Raw genomic sequence first — 24,371 nt, forward strand, 5'->3', positions numbered from 1 at the left:
TATACAAAACCAAACTGATCTTACATAAGGACACAGCCCCCACCAGCAGCCCAACCAGTATACACCCTGTATACAATACTCTATAAAATGCTAGAAATACTAAATGTCCATTATAGCTGATGCAGGATATGCCAGAATTCTGTTTTCTCATCTTATTTCAGTACCATTGTCCTTGACAGGATCCAGTCTAAACCAGTTCCTGTATAAAGTCTGATCAGATAGAGAAGCAGTAGTGAGGTGGTTTATGAGTAAAGCCCCACACAGGATATGACTGCAGGGTCACAGTAAGTAAGTAGCCTTGCATGAGCGAGCCGGAACGGCTCATAGGGCAGGAGCCTATCTCCTGTTTCTGTAGCGTGAGGCAGCTTGATGTACAAGTACACCCCCTGGACAGGATGCTAGTCTATCACAGGGCCTTACCCCCAATCGATCTCTCTAATGCTGAGTGCCAAGAGGAGACGCATCACGTCCCATTTTTACAGCCTTTGGTATGACTCGGCCAGGGATTGAACTCACAACCTTCCAATCTGAGGGCGGACACTAACCACAAGGCCACTGAGTTGCAGTGTCAAAGACACAAAGGATAAACTCTCCAATATATCCTGCTCAGGGCTACTTAGGAGTTACAGACCACTGTGCCCTCAGCCAGGGAAACGTAGGGTTACTTGCTTAACCCCGGTTCTATGAGAATATGAGTGAAATATGTCACTTATGGGATACGCCTTAGGGCGGGTCACAAGCTTGAAGAATCCAAACACACAGAGTCTGTTGGAGACAGACAGGTCGAGTTGCGAATGAGGTGAGCTCCTTTCCTCAATAAAGGGAGCCACTCGCCTGCCAACTGGTCATTCTCAAGCATGCCTCTCTCTTCTTTGTGCTCTTGCGAGCAGGGAAAAGCAGTGACACATCTCACTCATATTCTCATAGACCCTATATTTCTAATACTCGTTTTGATGTGTCATATATGGGATATGGCCAACTCCCGTAACGCAGACATGTTTACCGAAGCAAGGGTAGTTCCAACAGCATCACCCCTCAGAGGCTCCAATACCGAGGACAGTATGCGCCAATAAAGGTGCAGTGACATCCAGTCAAAACCTCAAATGTATGAGGGATGGCCCAACATGCCGCCTCGCAAATCTCTTGTAAAGAGATGCCTTTGAACAGTGCCCAAGAGGTAGCCATACCACTGGTGGAATGAGCCTTCAGGCCCTCCGGGGGCTGTAAACCCCTGCTCCGCTAGGCTACCTGCCACCCCATATTCAGTGCATTCGGAAAGTATTCCGACCCCTTCCCTTTTTCCACTTTGTTACGTTACAGCCTTATTCTAAAATGAATTAAATACATTTTTCCTCATCAATTTACACACAATACCCCATAATGACAAAGCGAAAACAGGTTTAGACATTTTTGCTAATTTATAAAATAAAATAAACAGAAATTATTTACATAAGTATTCAAACCCTTTGCTATGAGACTCGAAATTGAGCTCAGGTGCGTCCTGTTTCCATTGATCATCCTTGAGATGTTTCTACAACTTGACTGGAGTCCACCTGTGATAAATTAAATTGATTGGACATGATTTGGAAAGGCACACACCTGTCTATGTAAGGTCCTACAGTTGACAGTGCATGTCAGAGCAAAAACCAAGCCATGAGGTCGAAGGAATTGTCCTTAGAGCTCCAAGACAGGATTGTGTCGAGGCACAGATCTGGGAAGGGTACCAAAAAATGTGTTGCAGCATTGAAGGTCCCCAAGAACACAGTGGCCTCCATCGTTATTAAATTGAAGAAGTTTGGAACCACCAAGACTCTTCCTAGAGCTGGCCGCCCAGCCAAACTGAGCAATCGGGGGAGAAAGGCCTTGGTCAGGGAGGTGACCTAGAACCCGATGGTCACTCTGACAGAGCTCTAGAGTTCCTCTGTGGAGATGGGAGAACCTTCCAGAAGGACAACCATCTCTGCAGCACTCCACCAATCAGGCCTTTATGGTAGAGTGGCCAGACGGAAGCCTCTCCTCAGTAAAAGGCACATGACAGTTTGCCAAAAGGCACCTAAAGGACTCTCAGACCATGAAAAACAAGATTCTCTGGTCTGATGAAACCAAGATTGAACTCTTTGGCCTGAATGCCAAGCGTCACGTCTGGAGAGAAACCAGGCACCGCTCATCACCTGGTCAATACCACTTGAACCCGATCTAACATCTCTGGAGAGACCTGAAAATAGCTGTGCAGCGACGCTCCCCATCCAACCTGACAGAGCTTGAGAGGATCTGCAGAGAAAAATGGGAGAAACTCCCCAAAACACAGGTGTGCCAAGTTTGTAGCGTCATACCCAAGAAGACTCAAGTCTGTAATCGCTGCTTCAAGAAAGTACTGAGTAAAGGATCTGAATACTTACAGTGGGGAGAACAAGTATTTGATACACTGCCGATTTTGCAGGTTTTCCTACTTACAAAGCATGTAGAGGTTTGTAATTCTTATCATAGGTACACTTCAACTGTGAGAGACGGAATCTAAAACAAAAATCCAGAAAATCACATTGTATGATTTTTAAGTAATTAATTTGCATTTTATTGCATGACATAAGTATTTGATACATCAGAAAAGCAGAACTTAATATTTAGTACAGAAACCTTTGTTTGCAATTACAGAGATAATGCGTTTCCTGTAGGTCTTGACCAGGTTTGCACACACTGCAGCAGGGATTTTGGCCCACTCCTCCATACAGACCTTCTCCAGATCCTTCAGGTTTCGGAGCTGTCGCTGGGCAATACGGACCTTCAGCTCCCTCCAAAGATTTTCTATTGGGTTCAGGTCTGGAGACTGGCTAGGCCACTCCAGGACCTTGAGATGCTTCTTACGGAGCCACTCCTTAGTTGCCCTGGCTGTGTGTTTCGGGTCGTTGTCATGCTGGAAGACTCAGCCACGACCCATCTTCAATGCTCTTACTGAGGGAAGGAGGTTGTTGGCCAAGATCTCGCGATACATGGCCCCATCCATCCTCCCCTCAATACGGTGCAGTCGTCCTGTCCCCTTTGCAGAAAAGCATCCCCAAAGAATGATGATTCCACCTCCATGCTTCACGTTGGGATGATGTTCTTGGGGTTGTACTCATCCTTCTTCTTCCTCCAAACACGGCGAGTGGAGTTTAGACCAAAAAGCTCTATTTTTGTCTCATCAGACCACATGACCTTCTCCCATTCCTCCTCTGGATCATCCAGATGGTCTTTGGCAAACTTCAGACGGGCCTGGACATGCGCTGGCTTGAGCAGGGGGAGTTCTGGGCTGATCCCTCACCTTCCTCATGATCATTGATGCCCCACGAGGTGAGATCTTGCATGGAGCCCCAGACCGAGGGTGATTGACCGTCATCTTGAACTTCTTCCATTTTCTAATAATTGCGCCAACAGTTGTTGCCTTCTCACCAAGCTGCTTGCCTATTGTCCTGTAGCCCATCCCAGCCTTGTGCAGGTCTACAATTTTATCCCTGATGTTCTTACACAGCTCTCTGGTCTTGGCCATTGTGGAGAGGTTGGAGTCTGTTTGATTGAGTGTGTGGACAGGTGTCTTTTATACAGGTAACGAGTTCAAACAGGTGCAGTTAATACAGGTAATGAGTGGAGAACAGGAGGGCTTCTTAAAGAAAAACTAACAGGTCTGTGAGAGCCGGAATTCTTATTGGTTGGTAGGTGATCAAATACTTATGTCTTGCAATAAAATGCAAATTAATTACTTAAAAATCATACAATGTGATTTTCTGGATTTTTGTTTTAGATTCCGTCTCTCACAGTTGAAGTGTACCTATGATAAAAATTACAGACCTCTACATGCTTTGTAAGTAGGAAAACCTGGCAAAATCGGCAGTGTATCAAATACTTGTTCTCCCCACTGTATGTTACCCCTTGGCAGCGTTATCAGAAAGCACAGCATTGATTTTCACTGCTACGCAGACGTTACACAACTTTACATTTCTGTGTCACCAGAGGATTTTAGCTCCATGGATAAATTATTAGACTGTATTAGTGATTTAAATACTTGGATGGCTCACAACTTCTTCCAGCTAAATCAAGACAAGACCGAGGTACTTATTGTTGGACCCAAAGCACAGAGAGAATCACGGGCAATAAAGATAAAACACCAGGTAAAAAACCTAGGTGTTATTTTATATATTCTGAACAAAATTTCGAATCACACATTAGGAATGTGACCAAAATAGCTTTTTACCACCTGAGGAACATTGCCAAGGTGCGGCCGTTTCTCTCTCAGGCTGATACAGAGAGACTCATCCATACTTTTATTACAAGCAGGCTTGACTACTGTAATGCTCTCCTGTCTGGTCTACCAAAGAAAGCCATACTTATAGAATGCTGCAGCACAGGTACTGACCAAGACCAGACAGAGAGCAAGCACACATTCCACCGGTTTTAAGGTCTCTGTACTGGCTGCCTGTGAGTTTTAGAATACATTTTAAGATTATTCTATTGGTTTTTAAATCAATCCACGATCGTGCACCCCAATACATGTCAGACATGCTTTTAAGTTATGTACCCAGTAGGTTCCTCAGGTCCTCTGGCACTGGCCTTTTAACTATCCCAAAGCCTAGGACAAAGAGGAATGGAGAGGCAGCCTTTAGTTACTATGCCCCTAGCCTCTGGAATAACCTGCTTTGCTTTTCCTTAGGGTGCTTTTTAGTTCAGTTTGTGTCATTCTTTAGTTTTTTATCTTATGTTTGTTGTGTAGTAAATATTTCAGCTTTTATTTTCATTGTTATTTATTTGTTTTTTCCTGTAAAGTACATTGTATGGCATTCCATGTCTGAAATGTGCTGTATAAATAAAGCTTGATTTGGTTTGGGCCTTGCTGGACAGGGGCTTGTCCCAGTTAAGTTTGGCTTCCGCCACGCATGCTGGAACCGTTAGGAGTCGTCGTTTCCCCGGGATGGTGCGAGAGGGGAGTTTCCTCCCGTCTAACCAGTCCCTTTCAGCGCAGCAACCCCCCACAGGTGTGGACCAGTCGATACCGAGCCTGGTCGCTGCCTCTTTAGACGTCGATAAGCCCAACATTTTCATTGGGTGCTGATGCTGCACTGAGGGCAGAGCCGTGGGCTTGAGTTTTCTTCTCCTCAACGATTTGGAGTATTTCTTCTTCATCGACATCGAGTTTCTCATCCTCCTCGCCCGCTGTTTCGTTTTGATACAGTGATATGAGGGCCCCGTATTTAATGAACCTCCTCCAAGGAGGGAAGGGTTTGTGGGTTAGCCTCATTGCCCGAAGGCTGTGAGGGCGACGAGTCTTGTTTGGAGGTTGCTCTGCGCACTTGCTGATGAAGGCAGTTTGCAGGCAGTGCCCTACAATGCAAGCAGAACTCAGGGTTAGCGAGTGATGCCGTAGCGTGCTCAAAACCTAAGCAGGCGATACATACAGTGAGGGAAAAAAGTATTTGATCCCCTGCTGATTTTGTACATTTGCCCACTGACAAAGAAATGATCAGTCTATCATTTTAATGGTAGGTTTATTTGAACAGTGAGAGACAGAATAACAACAACAACAACAAAAAAGAAAGATTTCTGGCTCCCAGGTGTCTTTTATACAGGTAACAAGCTGAGATTAGGAGCACTCCCTTTGAGTGTGCTCCTAATCTCAGCTTGTTACCTGTATAAAAGACACCTGGGAGCCAGAAATCTTTCTGATTGAGAGGGGGTCAAATACTTATTTCCCTCATTAAAATGCAAATCAATTTATAAAATTTTTTACATGTGTTTTTCTGGATTCTTTTGTTGTTATTCTGTCTCTCATTGTTCAAATAAACCTACCATTAAAATTATAGACTGATCATTTATTTGTCAGTGGGAAAATGTACAAAATCAGCAGGGGGTCAAATTCTTTTTTCCCCTCACTGTATGGGGTGTGTATCCCTGCCTGCTATCATCGCGCCGCATGGGCATGGGTGTGCCGGTGCTGGGGCAGGAGGCCTGCTAGGTTCTCCCTGTGTAGGGGTAGTAGGCTCCATGGATGCAATAAATACTATTCCTCAAGCAAAGTGTGAGCTAGCTAGCATTCACCTCATGGTTAACAGCCTAGCTAGTTAGCACACTGCTAGCCAGAGAACGAGCATGCTATCTTTGTCTTTCGGCGAACCATGCGTGTCTCTCGACCGTCGAGCTGTGAAGCTAGGGCGGTCAGTCCAGTCAACACGGTCCGTGAGTGTGTTGTGCTAAACGTGAGAGGAAAGCCAGCAATTCTACCCTTTCCTGGTAGAAAAGCTAGTTTAGTGTAGCTAGACTTGCGGCGAGTTACACGGGTTAGCTAAGCCTTGCGGCGACAGCTAGCCCTTTGTGTGGTTAACTAGCCTTGTAGCTAGCTAGCCAAGTTAGATAAAGCCTTGAGGCGAGGGCTAACCAAGTCTCGATAACTAGCCATGTGACGTTAGCTAAACAGACTTTGCTGATAGCTACTTTAGTGAGGAAAAATGTACTTACTATGACAGATATGTGGTTGTCCCACCTAGCTACAGTATCTTAAGATGAATGCACTAACTGTAAGTTGCTCTGGATAAGAGCGTCTGCTAAATTACTAAAATAGAAATGTAAACGACAGGAGCTGAGGTCCTATGTTCGGCAGTGTTAACCTCACGGTTCGCCTGAGAACAGTTCAGTTGCAAGACATGAATCTATTCGTGCTGATGAGAGCTTTTAGTGAGCACAGTTACTACCGCAAGGAAGAAAGGCGAGAATGACCAGTTGGCGGGCGGATGGTTCCCTTTATTGAGGAGAGGGGCTCACCTCATTCGCCACCCGACTTGTCTGTCTCCAACAGACACTGTGTGATTGGATTCTTCGAGCTTGTGACCCTCCATAAGGCATATCCCATAAGTGACACATCGAAAGAGTATTATAAATAGAACTGGCATTACAAAGAATAAAGAAGGGGGGTGGAGAGAGAAGGGGGATAGGGAGAGAGAAAGCGGGGAGACCAAAGGAACAAAGTCTGAGGGGAGAGAAGGAGAGAACAAAAGAGAGGGATGGTGAGCGAGGGCGAGAGCGAGGTTTGTTCAAAGGTTGATAAGGTTATATTGCGCAGGGTGGCAGGCTGCGTCTTGTCGGCGGAATAGTCTTGAGATTGCAGGAAACGTATATTGTTCTCTACAAGCTGTTTCCCCCTAATAATACAGAGAGAGTAGGACTGGGGATGAAGGGAGGGCAACACATTTAGCTGATGGACAAACAACGTAAAAATGGTGAGAAAGTGGCCAGTGAAAAACAAATAAACAAATAAATATCTGGGGGAAAACACTAGTCATTAATCATTCTACAGCCGAAGTCTTTTTCTGGTAGCTTCTTGGCTGCTGCCTCTCTGACCTCAATAGAAAGACTGGTACTCAACTACCCTAGTATGGCAGGAGAGGGGTATTCTACTACCCTAGTCTAACAGGGGAGGGGTATTGTACTATCCCAGTCTAACAGGGGATGAGTATCCTACTACCCTAGTCTAACAGGGGCGGGGCACCCAACTACCCTAGTCTGGCAGGGGGCAATTCCACGGAGTGACACAGACTCCGATTTTTCACTTTAAAATGTATGTCAAACAAAAACCAATGATTGCAAAGTTCAACAAACCATACATCTCTGCACAAGGACTACTTTAACAATTTCCACAGAAAATGTGACAAAAATAAATGTACTTGAAGAACAGTGCAGATGGAAAGTTTGGTAACAGAATGACGCCATAAACAGCATAACGTTACCAAACTTTGCATCTGCACTGTTCTTCAAGTAAATGTGTTTTTGTATAAATGTTTGTGGAAATTGTTAAAAGTTATTGTGGAATTGACCAGGGGAGGGGCACCCAACTACCCTAGTTTGGCAGGGGACTGGTACTCAACTAAGGTGCTCGGCAGGGCCCACGGAAGCACGTACTGTATATCTAATTACTTATCTGATTAAACTGGGAAAGAAACCTAGTGCAAAGGACAACAAGTAAACCCAAGATGAGTAAATCATCAGATTGTATACTTTCTCTTATACTGTAGATGAATACAGTGCTATGAAAAAGTATTTGCCCCCTTTCTAATTTTCTCTACTTTTGCATATTTGTGATACTGAATGTTATCAGATCTTCAACCAAAACCTAATATTAGATAAAGGGAACATAAGTGAACAAATAACACAACAATTACATATTAATTTAATTTATTTCAAAAACAAAGTTATGCAACACCCAATTCCCCTGTGTGAAAAAGTAATTGCCCCCTTACACTCAATAACTGGTTGTGCCACCTTTAGCTGCAATGACTCCAACCAAATGCTTCCTGTAGTTGTTGATCAGTCCCTCACGTCGCTGTGGAGGAATTTTGGCCCACTCTTCCATGCAGAACTGCTTTAACTCAGTGAAGTGTGGGTTTTCAAGCATGAACTGCTCGTTTCAAGTCCTGCCACAACATCACAATTGGGATTAGGTCTGGACTTTGACTAGGCCATTCCAAAACTTCCAATTTGTTGCTTTTTAGCTATTTTCATGTAGACTTGATTGTGTGTTTTGGATTATTGTCTTGCTGCATGACCCAGCTGCGCTTCAGCTTCAGCTCACAGACGGATGGTCTGACATTCTCCTGTATAATTCTCTGATACAGAGCAGAATTCATGGTTCCTTCTATTAAGGCAAGTCGTCCAGATCCTGAGGCAGCAAAGCATCCCCAAACCATCACACCACCACCACCTTTGGTATGATGTTCTTACTGTGGAATGCAGAGTTTGGTTTTCACGAGGCATTACTGGAACCATGTCGTCCAAAAATGTATACTTTTAAATAATCTGTCCATAGAACGTTCTTCCAAGAGTCTTGATGATCATCCAGGTGCTTTTTGGCAAACTTGAGTCAACTTTTTGGACGAGATGGGTCCCATTATGCCTGCATTCCACAGTAAGAACATCATACCAAAGGTCAAGCATGGTTGTGGTGGTGTGATGGTTTGGGGATGCTTTGCGAAGTGGGTTGTGGGCAGGAGTTAGACAATAAGATATTCACAAATTATTATACTGGATGGATGTTACACACACACACAAGTGCACGCACACACACGCCAGCCCTGTCCGGATCTGGTTGCTATCCCTCTCACCACAGAGAAAAAGGCACTGTTGAAACAATTGAAACAAACTGACTCAAACACAAGAATCAAAAGTAGCAGAAACCAAAACATCTATATTATCAGGCAGTGGAGCCATTGTTGGGTGGGCTGGGTGGGTGGAGGGAGGGAGTAGAGGAGATAAGTAGGGGGGATGCAGGAAATCTTATTTACACAGCCTCATTCTCCTCTGCCTAGCGTGGGCTATTTCAGCTTAACAAACCTCTCATGGTGTGTGTGTGTGTGACATCAGACCAGACATCAGGAAACCAGGAGCATGCAGGTCTGCTCCAATAGGAAGCATCTGGAAGGAGGGGACACTGACCAAGATATGTGTATGCTCTCTCTCCCTCTTTTTTCTCTCTGCACTTCTAAATAAGCCTGCTATTGTCCAGCATCATTAAAAATGTACACACATACACACACACAGCCACACATAGGCAAACGTGTGCGTATTCACACACAATCACGGATGTTCGACTTGCATAGTTGCCTCTGAGCCAGCGTGCCACTGTGCTGATAAGAATCCAATTTCTCTATTATTATTATTATTATTATTATATAATCTACTTTCTAATGACAGTACCATATGGCTCAGGACACAAACAACACAGAACAGCTACTGATGATAATGCAGCCCTCAACATTCTGGCAACTACCTCATCACAAATTCCATTGATCTCAGTAAGGGGCAATGCTATGTTTTTACACCTGTGTTTAAAAATAAATACCTAGGGGAATGAGGGAAAACTCTTGAATGTCTGACATGCTTGTCGCATGCTTGTGTATGCACGTGCCCCACTCACCCTCCTCTTAAGGCGATCTCTCTCTTTCAGTGTGAGTGTGTCAGCTTTAGCGATGACAGGTACAATGTTGACCTTGCTGTGGATGGCCTTCATAAACTCCACATCCAGAGGCTTCAGACTGGACAGGTAGAAATACAATAGATAGATAAATAATAGTAGCTAAATAAAAAATATAAAGTGATTATGTTCCCCCTACCTAGCCTAAATGGTGGTATGAACTAGAAGTAGCAGTGAGAGTGTGTGTGTGTGTGTGTGTGTGTGTGTGTGTGTGTGTGTGTGCTTGCGCATGTGTGTGTGTTCTTACCCGTGTCCAAAGGGAGAGATAAAGTAGAAGCAGCAGTGGACTCGGTTGTCTACGATGTGTCTGCGGTTCAGGCCACTCTCGTCATGAAGGTAACGCTCAAACTGGTTATCAATGTACTGGATGATGGTCTTAAAGCTGAGGACACACAGGACAGAAACACACACACATATCAAACAAAAAACAACCAGAGACATAGTCTGCACTAGAAGACCACCTCCAGAAATAGATTGTGGGTTTTTGGAGCCTTGTGAGTATATGTACTGTATATATTTTCACGAAGGGGTGCATCTCAAAAGCATAAACTGGCTATATCTCCTCACATCTTCTACCTCATCTGCACTGATTTGAAAACCAGGGATAAGAGAACAAAAAGACCAGAAAAGGAAGCCGTTTCAGAGTATTGAAATGCAGCCTATCATCTCTGAGAGTCCAACATGGAGAAAAGGAGACCAGAAAAGGAAGCTGTTACAGAGTATTGAGATGCAGCCTATCATCTCTGAGAGACCAACATGGCGTAAAAGAGACCAGAAAAGGAAGCCGTATCAGAGTATTGAGATGCAGCCTATCATCTCTGCCATCTGACCTGCTTTCTCTGATGACTTCCTGCAGGGCCAGTAGGCATGGTAACATGGTCATTAGCAGGGCGCCTACAGCTTCCCTCCCAGCCAGAACTAACATTAACACAAAGTCTGCATCCCAAATGGCACCCTATTCCGTGTTTAGTGCGCTATTCTGGTCAATATTAGTGCACTACAGTTGAAGTCAGAAGTTTACATACACCTTAGCCAAATACATTTAAACTCAGTTTTTCACAATTCTTGACATTTAATCCTAGTAAAAAATTCCCTGTCTTAGGTCAGTTAGGTTCACCACTTTATTTTAAGAATGTGAAATGTCAGAATAATAGTAGAGAGAATTATTTCTTTCAGCTTTTATTTCTTTCATCACATTCCCAGTGGGTCAGAAGTTTACATACACTCAATTAGTATTTGGTAGCATTGCCTTTAAATTGTTTAGCTTGGGTCAAACATTTCGGGTAGCCTTCCACAAGCTTGAATTTTGGCCCATTCCTCCTGACAGAGCTGGTGTAACTGAGTCATGTTTGTAGGTCTCCTTGCTCGCACACACTTTTTCAGTTCTGCCCACACATTTTCTATAGGATTGAGGTCAGGGCTTTGTGATGGCCACTCCAATACCTTGACTTTGTTGTCCTTAAGCCATTTTGCCACAACTTTGGAAGTATGCTTCGGGTCATTATCCATTTGGAAGATCCATTTGCGACCAATCTGTAAGTTCCTGACTGATGTCTTGAGATGTTTCTTCAATATATCCACATAATTTTCCTTCCTCATGATGCCATCTATTTTGTGAAGTGCACCAGTCCCTCCTGCAGCAAAGCACCCCCACAGCATGATGCTGCCACCCCGTGCTTCACGGTTGGGATGGTGTTCTTTGGCTTGCAAGCATCCCCCTTTTTCCTCCAAACATAACGATGGTCATTATGGCCAAACAGTTATATTTTGTTTTGTCAGACCAGAGGACATTTCTCCAAAAAGTACGATCTTTGTCCCCATGTGCAGATGCAAACCGTAATCTGTCTTTTTTATGGCGGTTTTGGAGCAGTGGCTTCTTCCTTGCTGAGCGGCCTTTCAGGTTATGTCGATATAGGACTCGTTTAACTGTGGATATAGATACTTTTGTACCTGTTTCCTCCAGCATCTTCACAAGGTCCTTTGCTGTTGTTCTGGGATTGATTTACACTTTTCGCACCAAAGTACGTTCATCTCTAGGAGACAGAACGCGTCTCCTTCCTGAGCGGTATGACGGCTGCGTGGTCCCATGGTGTTTCTACTTGCGTACTATCGTTTGTACAGATGAACGTGGTACCTTCAGGCGTTTGGAAATTACTCCCAAGGATGAACCAGACTTGTGGAAGTCTACAATTTCTTTTCTGAGATCTTGGCTGATTTCTTTTGATTTTCCCATGATGTCAAGCAAAGAGGCACTGAGTTTGAAGGTAGGCCTTGAAATACATCCACAGGTACACCTCCAATTGACTCGATTTATGTCCAAGCTGTTTAAAGGCACCGTCAACTTAGTGTATGTAAACGTCTGACCCACTGGAATTGTGATACAGTGAATTATAAGTGAAATAATCTGTCTATAAACAATTGTTGGAAAAATTACTTGTGTCATGCACAAAGTAGATGTCCTAACCAACTTCCCAAAACTATAGTTTGTTAACAAGAAATGTGTGGAGTGGTTGAAAAACGAGTTTTAAGTGTATGCTAGCTGAATAAACTAAGTTAGAGTCTATTCCTAGAAAACATTGAACCGCTGTAGTTTACAACAATTATAATTTCTAAAGTGAAAGTTGGGAGAGTTATATTTGAGTGTTTCAGTGAAACTTAAGTGAGGGAGGCCCCGCTCTCTCGCTTTCCCAGATGTTTAGTTCATTTGATTCCGATCTCCTTTGCATTATTGTAGACTTTTTCTGTAGCCTGTCAACTATGTGTCTGTCTATCCCTGTTCTCTCCACTCTGCACAGGCCATACAAACGCTTCACACCGCGTGGCTGCTGCCACTCTAATCTGGTGGTCCCTGCTTGCACGACCCACGTGGAGTTCCAGGTCTCCGGCAGCCTCTGGAACTGCCGTTCTGCGGCCAACAAGGCAGAGTTCATCTCAGCCTATGTTACCCTCCAGTCCCTCGACTTTTTGGCGCTGACGGAAACATGGATTACCACAGAAAACACTGCTACTCCTACTGCTCTTTCCTCGTCTGACCATGTGTTCTCGCATACCCCGAGAGCATCTGGTCAGCGCGGCGGTGGCACAGGAATCCTCATCTCTCCCAAGTGGACATTCTCTCTTTTTCCCCTGACCCATCTGTCTATCTCCTCATTGGAATTCCATGCTGTCACAGTCACTAGCCCATTCAAGCTTAACATCCTTGTCATTTATCGCCCTCCAGGTTCCCTTGGAGAGTTCATCAATGAGCTTGACGCCTTGATAAGTTCCCGGCTCACCCCTCACAGTTCTGGGTGACTTTAACCTCCCTACATCTGCCTTTGACTCATTTCTCTCTGCCTCCTTCTTTCCACTCCTTTCCTCTTTTGACCTCACCCTCTCACCGTCCCCCCTACTCACAAGGCAGGCAATACGCTTGACCTCATCTTTACTAGATGCTGTTCTTCTACTAATCTCACTGCAACTCCCCTCCAAGTCTCCGACCACTACTTTGTATCCTTTTCTCTCTCGCTCTCCTCCAACACTACTCACTCTGCCCCTACTCAGATGGTAATGTGCCGTCGCAACCTTCGCTCTCTCTCTCCCGCTACTCTCTCCTCTTCCATCCTATCATCTCTTCCCTCTGCTAAATCCTTCTCCCTCCGATCTCCTGATTCTGCCTCCTCAACCCTCCTCTCCTCCCTTTCTGCATCTTTTGACTCTCTATGTCCCCTATCCTCCCGGCCGGCTCGGTCCTCCCCTCCTGCTCCGTGGCTTGACGACTCATTGCGAGCTCACAGAAGAGGGCTCCGGGCAGCCGAGCGGAAATGGAGGAAAACTAGACTCCCTGCGGACCTGTCATCTATTCACTCCCTCCTCTCTACATTATCTTCCTCTGTTTCCGCTGCTAAAGCCACATTCTACCACTCTAAATTTCAAGCCTCTGCCTCTAACCCTAGGAAGCACTTTGCCACCTTCTCCTCCCTGCGGAATCCTCCTCCTCCTCCCCTCCCTCCTCCCTCTCTGTGGATGACTTCGTCAACCATTTTGAAAAGAAGGTTGACGACATCCGATCCTCATTTATTAAGTCAAATGACACCGTTGGTCCTGCTCACACTGCCCTACCCTATGCTTTGACTTCTTTCTCCCCTCTCTCTCCAGATGAAATCTTGCGACGGCCGGCCGCCCAACAACCTGCCCGCTTGACCCTATCCCCTCCTCTCTTCTCCAGACCATTTCTGGAGACCTTCTCCCTTACCTCGCTCATCAACTCATCCTTGACCGCTGGCCATGTCCCTTCCGTCTTCAAGAGAGCGAGAGTTGCACCCCTCCTCAAAAAACCTACACTCGATCCCGCCGATGTCAACAACTACAGACCAGTATCCCTTTCTTTTCTCTCCAAAACTCTTGAGCGTGCCGTCTCTAGCCAACTCTCCTGCTATCTCTCTCAGAATGACCTTCTTGATCCAAACCAGTCAGGTTTCAAGACTGGTCATTCAACTGAGACTGCTCTTCTCTGTGTCACGGAGGCTCTCCACACTGCTAAAGCTAACTCTCTCTCCTCTGCTCTTATCCTTCTAGACCTATCCGTTGCCTTTGATACTGTGAACCATCAGATCCTCCTCTCCACCCTCTCCGAGTTGGGCATCTCCGGCGCTGCTCACTCTTGGATTGCGTCCTACCTGACAGGTCGCTCCTACCAGGTGGCGTGGCGAGAATCTGTCTCCGCATCACGTGCTCTCACCACTGGTGTCCCCCAGGGCTCAGTTCTAGGCCCTCTCCTATTCTCTCTATACACCAAGTCACTTGGCTCTGTCATATCCTCACATGGTCTCTCCTATCATTGCTATGCAGACGACACACAATTAATTTTCTCCTTTCCCCCTTCTGATAACCAGGTGGCGAATCGCATCTCTGCATGTCTGGCAGACATATCAGTGTGGATGTCGGATCACCACCTCAAGCTGAACCTCGGCAAGACGGAGCTGCTCTTCCTCCCGGGAAGGACTGCCCGCTTCATGATCTCGCCATCACGGTTGACAACTCCATTGTGTCCTCCTCCCAGAGTGCAAAGAACCTTGGCGTGACCCTGGACAACACCCTGTCGTTCTCCGCTAACATCAAACCGGTGACCCGATCCTGCAGGTTCATGCTCTACAACATTCGCAGAGTACGACCCTACCTTACACAGAAAGCGGCACAGGTCCTAATCCAGGCACTTGTCATCTCCCGTCTGGATTACTGCAACTCGCTGTTGGCTGGGCTCCCTGCCATTGTCAGGGCGGAGAGTAGGCATGCCATTAAACCCCTATAACTTATCCAGAACGCTGCAGCTCGTCTGATGTTCAACCTTCCCAAGTTCTCTCATGTCACCCCGCTCCTCCGCACACTCCACTGGCTTCCAGTTGAGGCTCACATCTACTACAAGACCATGGTGCTTGCCTACGGAGCTGTGAGTGGGACGGCACCTCCTTACCTTCAGGTTCTGATCAGACCCTACACCCAAACGAGGGCACTACGTTCATCCACCTCTGGCCTGCTAGCCCCCCTACCTCTACGGAAGCACAGTTCCCGTTCAGCCAAGTAAAAGCTATTCGCTGCTCTGGCACCCCAATGGTGGAACAAGCTCCCCTACGACGCCAGGACAGCGGAGTCACTGACCACCTTCCGGAGACACTTGAAACCCTACCTCTTTAAGGAATACCTGGAATAGTATAAAGTAATCCTTCTTCCCCCACCCCCCATATAAAAAAAAGGTGGTTGTCCCACTGGCTATCATAAGTTGAATGCACCAATTTGTAAGTCGCTCTGGATAAGAGTGTCTGCTAAATGATGTAAATGTAAATGTAAACTTCCGACTTCAACTGTATATAGGAAATAGGGTGCCATTTGGGATGCAGTTTACCTCTGACATAAATTCACCTAACCCTATTGGACCCAGGTAGTGTTGGGGTCCATTCCATAACAACTCCAGATAACTCCGGCCACTACTGTGAAAAAATGCCTTGTCTAATTCTGAGAGGAATGGAATTGAAATGGAATGATCCCAACTCTGGATGTAAGCATATCCTTAACACCTGCTACTGGGGCGGCAGGTAGCCTAGCTGTTAACAGTGTAACCGAAAGGTCGCTGGTTCGAATCCCCGAGCTGACTAGGTAAAAAAATCTGTTGATGTGCCCTTAAGCAAGAAACGTAACCCTAATTGCTCCTGTAAGTTGCTCTGGATAAGAGTGTCTGCTAAATGGCTAAAATGTCAACTGTAAATGTACTGTTGCCCCTTCGTTGTCACCAACACCACTGAGCTTCTAACCTGCTCTATTGCACTCAGCCTAGCCCTTAGACCACTGCCTGTTGTCACCAACCCTGAGTTGCAGGTCAAACCAGCAGGCCCCAACACAGATATGTCAGGAAAATCAAAAGGAAACAGAGCTGAGAGGGAGGAGGGGGATGGAGAGAGGGAGAGAGCCCACACAGCAGCTGATTGGGGCAAGGGCACAGGAAGAATAACTGCTCCTGCCATCACCAACCATTGTAAATACACACACACACACACACACACACCAGTCCTGGCTGTTGATGGCATCTCCGTATCCGGGGGTGTCGACCACAGTAAGACGGAGCTTCACTCCTCTCTCTTCAATCTCCACCGTACTGGCTTCTATCTGCACCGTCCGCTCAATCTTCTCTACAGAGGAGGAGACAAAAGGAAATACTTTTTTATTGTGTGTAACACACCAGGTTAAGCTTAGAGGGATCCCGGGGACACGGTTTATTAATATGTAGTTTCATTACTTTTCACATCAAAGTTTCTGTTCCTTGTGACTCTAGAGCTTAAATAACAAAGTCTGCCTAAGCCAAGCCTCTGGACACAATATCCTTATGCAGATCTTCAGGCACTGGACAGGTGTAAGCAGTATGGCAGAAGTTGGTACTATAAGTTATCCCCATATTGCTTACACCTATCCCATCCCTTCAGAACTACAAACACAAAAGTGGTAGGAGCTGGAGGTTGTTTTTCAGACTGGCCAATAATCTAAGTCATAAGGAGGGGATGGGCCTTTTAAAGACTAATACAAAATAAACATTCTTAACATTCCACCCCAGGCAATACTATGCTGGAGACAGCGGAACAGACATTTCTCTATTATTACAGTGTGTGTGTGTGTGTGTGTGTGTGTGTGTGCGCACTGTCTGGTCTGAGAGCAGAACTCATTCTTCCTTGCTTATTTCCTGTGTGTGGGTGTGTGTCTGTGTGTGTGTGAGAGTGCGTTTGTGTTTACCTGCGGCCCCAGGGATGTATCTCTCTGGGTAGAGGTCTGTCAGAAACAGGCTGTTGATCAGCGTAGACTTGCCCAAACCAGACTCTCCTGCAGGAGGAATACAGACAAGGCCTAGTACTCTAGGATCTATGCATATCTACAAGGTTACTGTAGTGCACTACTTTTGGCCAGGGCCCAGGGCTTTGGTCAAAAGTAGAGCTCTATATACAGTGGGGAGAACAAATATTTGATACACTGCCGATTTTGCAGGTTTTCCTACTTACAAAGCATGTAGAGGTCTGTAATTTTTATCATAGGTACACTTCAACTGTGAGAGACGGAACCTAAAACAAAAATCCAGAAAATCACATTGTATGATTTTTAAGTAATTAATTTGCATTTTATTGCATGACATAAGTATTTGATCACCTACCAACCAATAAGAATTCCGTCTCTCACAGATATGTTCGTTTTTCTTTAAGAGGCCCTACTATTCTCCACTCATTACCTGTATTAACTGCACCTGTTTGAACTCGTTACCTGTATAAAAGACATCTGTCCACACACTCAATCAAACAGACTCCAACCTCTCCACAATGGCCAAGACCAGAGAGCTGTGTAAGGACATCAGGGATAAAATTGTAGACCTGCACAAGGCTGGGATGGGCTACAGGACAATAGGCAAGCAGCTTGGTGAGAAGGCAACAACTGTTGGCGCAATTATTAGAAAATGGAAGAAGTTCAAGATGACGGTCAATCACCCTCGGTCTGGGGCTCCATGCAAGATCTCACCTTGTGGGGCATCAATGATCATGAGGAAGGTGAGGGATCAGTCCAGAACTACACGGCAGGACCTGGTCAATGACCTGAAGAGAGCTGGGACCACAGTCTCAAAGAAAACCATTAGTAACACACTACGCCGTCATGGATTAAAATCCTGCAGCGCACGCAAGGTCCCCCTGCTCAAGCCAGCGCATGTCCAGGCCCGTCTGAAGTTTGCCAATGACCATCTGGATGATCCAGAGGAGGAATGGGAGAAGGTCATGTGGTCTGATGAGACAAAAATATAGCTTTTTGGTCTAAACTCCACTCGCCGTGTTTGGAGGAAGAAGAAGGATGAGTACAACCCCAAGAACACCATCCCAACCGTGAAGCATGGAGGTGGAAACATCATTCTTTGGGGATGCTTTTCTGCAAAGGGGACAGGACGACTGCACCGTATTGAGGGGAGGATGGATGGGGCCATGTATCGCGAGATCTTGGCCAACAACCTCCTTCCCTCAGTAAGAGCATTGAAGATGGGTCGTGGCTGGGTCTTCCAGCATGACAACGACCCGAAACACACAGCCAGGGCAACTAAGGAGTGGCTCTGTAAGAAGCATCTCAAGGTCCTGGAGTGGCCTAGCCAGTCTCCAGACCTGAACCCAATAGAAAATCTTGAAAGTCCGTATTGCCCAGCGACAGCCCCGAAACCTGAAGGATCTGGAGAAGGTCTGTATGGAGGAGTGGGCCAAAATACCTGCTGCAGTGTGTGCAAACCTGGTCAAGACCTACAGGAAATGTATGATCTCTGTAATTGCAAACAAAGTTTTCTGTACCAAATATTAAGTTCTGTTTTTCTGATGTATCAAATACTTATGTCATGCAATAAAATGCAAATTAATTACTTAAAAATCATACAATGTGATTTTCTGGATTTTTGTTTTAGATTCCGTCTCTCACAGTTGAAGTGTACCTATGATAAAAATTACAGACCTCTACATGCTTTGTAAGTAGGAAAACCTGTAAAATCGGCAGTGTATCAAATACTTGTTCTCCCCACTGTAGGGAATAGGGTGCCATTTGGGACTCAGCCCTCAACTAGACAGCATTCTGGCACAAAATAACTACTGTGTAGGTGTAGGTAAGCTTCTCTTGAATTGAATCAAAATAGTTGTATAATAAGTCATACTCACCAACGACCATGAGGGTGAACTCAAATCCCTTCTTCACAGACTTCCTGTGTACCTGGTTGGGCAGGTTGGCAAAACCCACATATCCCGCCGCCTCAGGGAACTGACAAACACAAACACATAGTTATAGAGGTAATGTACTCAATAGGATTAGCATTGGAAGAGGGGTCTTGAATAGTTTCTTTCCCTCCCTCTCTCCGCCCTGACATTCTTCATCTCCAGTGTTTAGGAGATGTGTGTGCCAAATGGCTTGTGGTAATTGAGATTAAATTGAGAAGAAAATCCCAAAAGCAATAAGGCTGCCGATGAAACGGCAGCGTTTATACAGGATGTCCTCTCTGAGTGTCTGGGCTAGGGTGTGTGCTCTGTGTGTATGTGTGTGTGTGTGTGTGTGTGTGTGTGTGTGTGTGTGTGTGTGTGTGTGTGTGTACTGAAGTGGTAAGGGCACACTCGCCTTCCCTTTCTCTCCAGACTGAGACATGGTCACTGTTGCTGGTCACCTAAACCTGCAACCAGAAACAAGACATTAGATAAGTCACACTGTAACATAAACCTGGGTGCTAGTCTGTTTCTGCTTTACTCAACTTGTTGTCTTGTTGGAATGGCAACAATGTAGCATTAAGTCCCCTGTAGCTCAGTTGGTAGAGCATGGCACTTGCAACGCCAGGGTTGTGGGTTCGTTTCCCACAGGGGGCCAATATGAAAATGTATGCACTCACTAACTGTAAGTCGCTCTGGATAAGAGCGTCTGCTAAATGACTAAAATGTAAAAATGTTGTAAGCAGTAGACTGGCATCCAGGCTGTCTCACCATCTCATAGATGGACAACTATATAATCACGTAGCACCAGGCCTACACTTAGCACCAGGCCTACAGTCAAAACTCTTACTACAGTACTACCATTAACTTGCAGTAGTCACTCAACAGCTTTCTGACTAATGACACTGACAGCATCCACACTAGGGCACTCTAAGCCTGCACTCACATCCAGTCACTCACTCACTGCAATCCCCATTAACTCTGTATCACAGTCAGTGGATGGAGCAGAAACAGGGCGGGCATCAAGTTGGTTCCCAGACGTCCATGATACAGTAAGGGCCTGGTTTGTTTAGTTAGACTCCTGCTGTCCTACCCTATGGTACTACTCAATGACAGAGCAATGAGCCTGAATGAAAAATGTTCACATAATGGCCACCAACTGGTGCCCTGCGCTGCGTAAAAATACCCCTCCATTTGATCACTAATGCACTGGGCACTGACTGACAGGTCGTGTGTGATAAGGCGAATCGGGGAGAGATGGTGAGCGCAGCCAGAGACGACTGAACCCTGTTATGTAACCTTATTAGAAAAACAAACAAAAGAAACTTAACAAAATAATTTTGAGGAGTGTCCCGTATCTGCCACTTTAATATTGTCTGGCAACCATTAAAGAGTGATGAAGATTGATTTATTCTACATGGTGCCAGGACCTATCTCCGCAGCAGGCGGCATGGCCAGATATCCCTCTCTGTTTCATCGAGCTCTCAAGAGAACAATGGCTGTTTAGCACCCAGGTTCCTGAGGCCTTTCATCTTTCCACATTCCCGAGGCCTTTTGGATCACCACTCCGCTGGAGTAGGAGAGGAAACAAGCGCCGGCCCGCGGTCCCGACCACGGTCCTGCTGGCCTGCAATCACACACACTATCAGGAGCTGAAGCACAGAGGTGGTTAGCTTGCGATATGGACCTTAGCAAGCAGGACAAAGCAGGCTAGCGCGGGGTGAGATAGTCTGAGTGGGAATTATGCATCCGAGTGATATCCTACATTTAATTCACAGCAGTATTATTATTATTAATCTGTTACCTAGCTCTACATTCTGGGGCCTTCATACTGTACATGTTACAACACAATTATTGAATATTCGAAAGCAATTTTTGTGATATGTTTTATGTCTGTATTTAAACAAGCTATTTTATCCGCAACTAAATAAGTTTCCCCTACACACACACACAAACCGAGAAATGTGTTATTCCTGGGCGGTCTCTGTGGGAACCAGCAGTAGATTAATTAAGCTGTTCCATTATCACTTTGGTAATAACACAAAGGCAATACTACGGGGGATACAGGCAGGAGGCAGGCAGCAATAATACCCACTTAATAAGGCAAAGGGAAAGGGGGGGATATGTAGTCAGTTGCACAACAATGCTTTCAACCTAAATGTGTCTTCCGCATTTAACCCAACCCCTCTGAATCAGAGAGGTGCGGGGGGCTGCCTTAATCGATGTCCACGTCATCGGCGCCCGGGGAGCAGTTGTTGCTGGGGGTTAACTGCCTTGCTCAAGGGCAGACCTTTCGGTTAATGGCCTAACGCTCTTAACCGCTAGGCTACCTGACCGGCTTCTGTAAGCTGTTACGAACACACACATACACCCACACACAATCAGAAGGCCCGATCTGAGGGAGATTAAACGGTTTGGAAAAGAAGGAAAAATGCCACCTTAGTTAAGCCAAAGTCCTGGCATGTGAGGTCTACACTTGATTTATTAGCTGGATTAAAGCCATGAAAGGCTGTGGTGGGAGTGAAGCTATTCACTTCACCTCTGCCACACAGAAACTTAAAACAAAGCATTTACACCATACAGAATTATTTAGACCTATAAGCAAATATATATTTGTTATTATTATTTTGAATTCTATTAAGCTTAACTGGGTCTCTTGGTTAAGAACCTCTTCAAGAAACGGCAGCTAAAGTCCACCCTGATCTGAGCTATTCTATGACAGTAGTGAACGGATAAACTGAAATACCATGATAAAAGAGAAAGTTGGCAGACACACGTATACACATACCAATACCTATACACATACACAGAGGGGAGTTTGAGGCTCAACTGTAATAAAGTGGTCCTTTGGGGGTTGGGAGGTGATGGTGGGCAACAATAATAAAGCTGATACTCTGTTTCAGGAGCTCTCTACAGTCTGAGCCATAAGTAGAAAAACCACAACAAATGGGCAGAATGAGAAGGCCTTTCAAGCAGACAAAAACCAGCAAAGCTACTCCTAATACACCATTTAGAAAAAGCACAGGATGGCCCTTTTATGATGATGGGGACAGAACGAGAAATAGCCAAGCAACATAAATGTTGGATGGCAGGTAGTGATGGGGGAAGAAATCGATACAGTTACTTATTGGAATATTATTTTTGACGATATATGGTATCATACCATTTTGACAATATCACTATATTATTTTTTGCGCTAGTTGGCTGTACCTGCACCAAAACTCCAGTATTTTTCCTTCATAGCTTGTTCTCCATCTTCTTTTTAAATAGGGAGCCAATTTGTTTTTAGCACTTATTTCTATGACTGATCAAAACTCATGGCTATCTCTTGTCCCTCTGCAGCAGACATGGTGAGCAATATGTTTGGAACATCGAATCGCAATAAAATCACAGTATCAAATCGCAATACATATCGTATTGGCATCTAGGTATCGTGATAATATAATATCGTGAGGTCCCTGGCAATTCCCAGCCCTAACGGCAAGGCAAGAAAACGTTATCATAACGTTACGCTTCACTATTCACAAAGGCCTAGCTACTGTATGACTAGCATGGGATGATCACATGGTTAAATGGCAGAGCATTATCAATACAATGTCACGTTTTACTATCTTTTCATGCTGTGACATCATAAAGCTATGCACACCTACAATGTATACACATGTATGTCAAACAAAAACCAATGATTGCAAATTTAAACAAACCATACAACTCTATGCAAAAGGACTACTTATAACAATTTCCACAGAAATTTTGACAAAAACACATTTGAAAAACAGTGCAGATGCAAAGTTTGGTAACAGAATGACGATGTGTGCTGTTTGTGCCGCCATTCTCTTACCAAACTTTGCATCTGCACTGTTCTTCAAGTAAATGTGTTTTTGTCAAATTTCCTGTGGAAATTGTTCAAAGTAGTTGTATGGTTTGTTTATTTTTGCAATCATTGGTTTTTGTTTGACATACACTACCAGTCAAAAGTTTGGACACACCTACTCATTCAAGGGTTTTTCTTTATTTGTACTATTTTATACACTGTAGAATAATAGTGAAGACATCAACACTATGAAATAACACATGGAATCATGTAGTAACCAGAAAAGTGTTAAATATATTTGAGATTCTTCAAATAGCCACCCTTTGCCTTGATGACAGCTTTGCACACTCTTGGCATTCTCTCAACCAGCTTCATGAGGTAGTCACCTGGAATGATTGTCAATTAACAGGTGTGCCTTCTTAAAAGTTAATTTGTGGAATTTCTTTCCATCTTAATGCGTTTGAGCCAATCAGTTATGTTGTGACAAGGTGTATACAGAAGATAGCCCTATTTGTTAAAAGACCAAGACCATATTATGGCAAGAACAGCTCAAATAAGAAAAGAGAAATGACAGTCCACCATTACTTTAAGACATGAAGGTCAGTCAAAACGGAAAATTTCAGTCGCAAAACCATCAAGCGCTATGATGAAACTGGCTCTCATGAGGACCACCACAGGAATGAAAGACCCAGAGTTAGCTCTGCTGCAGAGGATAAGTTCATTAGAGTTACCAGCCTCAGAAATTGCAGCCCAAATAAATGCTTCAGAGTTCAAGTCACAGACACATCTCAACATCAACTGTTCAGAGGGGACTGTGTGAATCAGGCCTTCATGGTCGAATTGCTGCAAATAAACCACTACTAAAGAACACCAATAAGAAGAAGAGACCTGCTTGGGCCAAGAAACACGAGCAATGGACATTAGACCGGTGGAAATGTGTCCTTTGGTCTGGAGTCCAAATTGGAGATTTTTTGTTCCAACCGCCGTGTCTTTGTGAGACGCGGTGTTGGTGAACGAATGATCTCTGCATGTGTAGTTCCCACCGTAAAGCATGGAGGTGTTATGGTGTGTGGGGGTGTTTTTCTGGTGACACCGTCTATGATTTATTTAGAATTCAAGGCACACTTAACCAGCATGTCTACCGCAGCATTCTGCAGCGATACGCCATCCCATCTGGTTTGGGCTTAGTCGGACTATCATTTGTTTTTCAACAGGACAATGACCCAGCACACCTCCAGGCTGTGTAAAGGCTATTTTACCAAGAAGGCAAGTGATGGAGTGCTGCATCAGATGACCTGGCCTCCACAATCCCCTGACCTCAACCCAATTGAGATGGTTTAAGATG

General features: G+C 45.0%; 1 protein-coding gene across 1 annotated transcript in view; it reads right to left on the bottom strand.

Annotated features, from left to right (window-relative positions):
• Positions 1-24,371, bottom strand: part of LOC121584968 (septin-2) — a 60,486-nt gene that overhangs the window by 31,778 nt on the left and 4,337 nt on the right. The window contains exons 2-7 of the mRNA XM_041901250.2: positions 19,628-19,679; positions 19,177-19,276; positions 17,243-17,329; positions 16,524-16,647; positions 10,233-10,367; positions 9,929-10,046 (exon numbers count right to left, since the gene is read on the bottom strand). Coding sequence (XP_041757184.1) covers positions 9,929-10,046; positions 10,233-10,367; positions 16,524-16,647; positions 17,243-17,329; positions 19,177-19,276; positions 19,628-19,654 — 591 coding nt within the window. The 5' untranslated portion in view covers positions 19,655-19,679. The remainder of the gene's footprint in view (positions 1-9,928; positions 10,047-10,232; positions 10,368-16,523; positions 16,648-17,242; positions 17,330-19,176; positions 19,277-19,627; positions 19,680-24,371) is intronic.

Source organism: Coregonus clupeaformis, chromosome 16 (genome assembly GCF_020615455.1).
Source record: "Coregonus clupeaformis isolate EN_2021a chromosome 16, ASM2061545v1, whole genome shotgun sequence".
In the NCBI taxonomy this organism is placed as follows: Eukaryota; Metazoa; Chordata; class Actinopteri; order Salmoniformes; family Salmonidae; genus Coregonus; species Coregonus clupeaformis.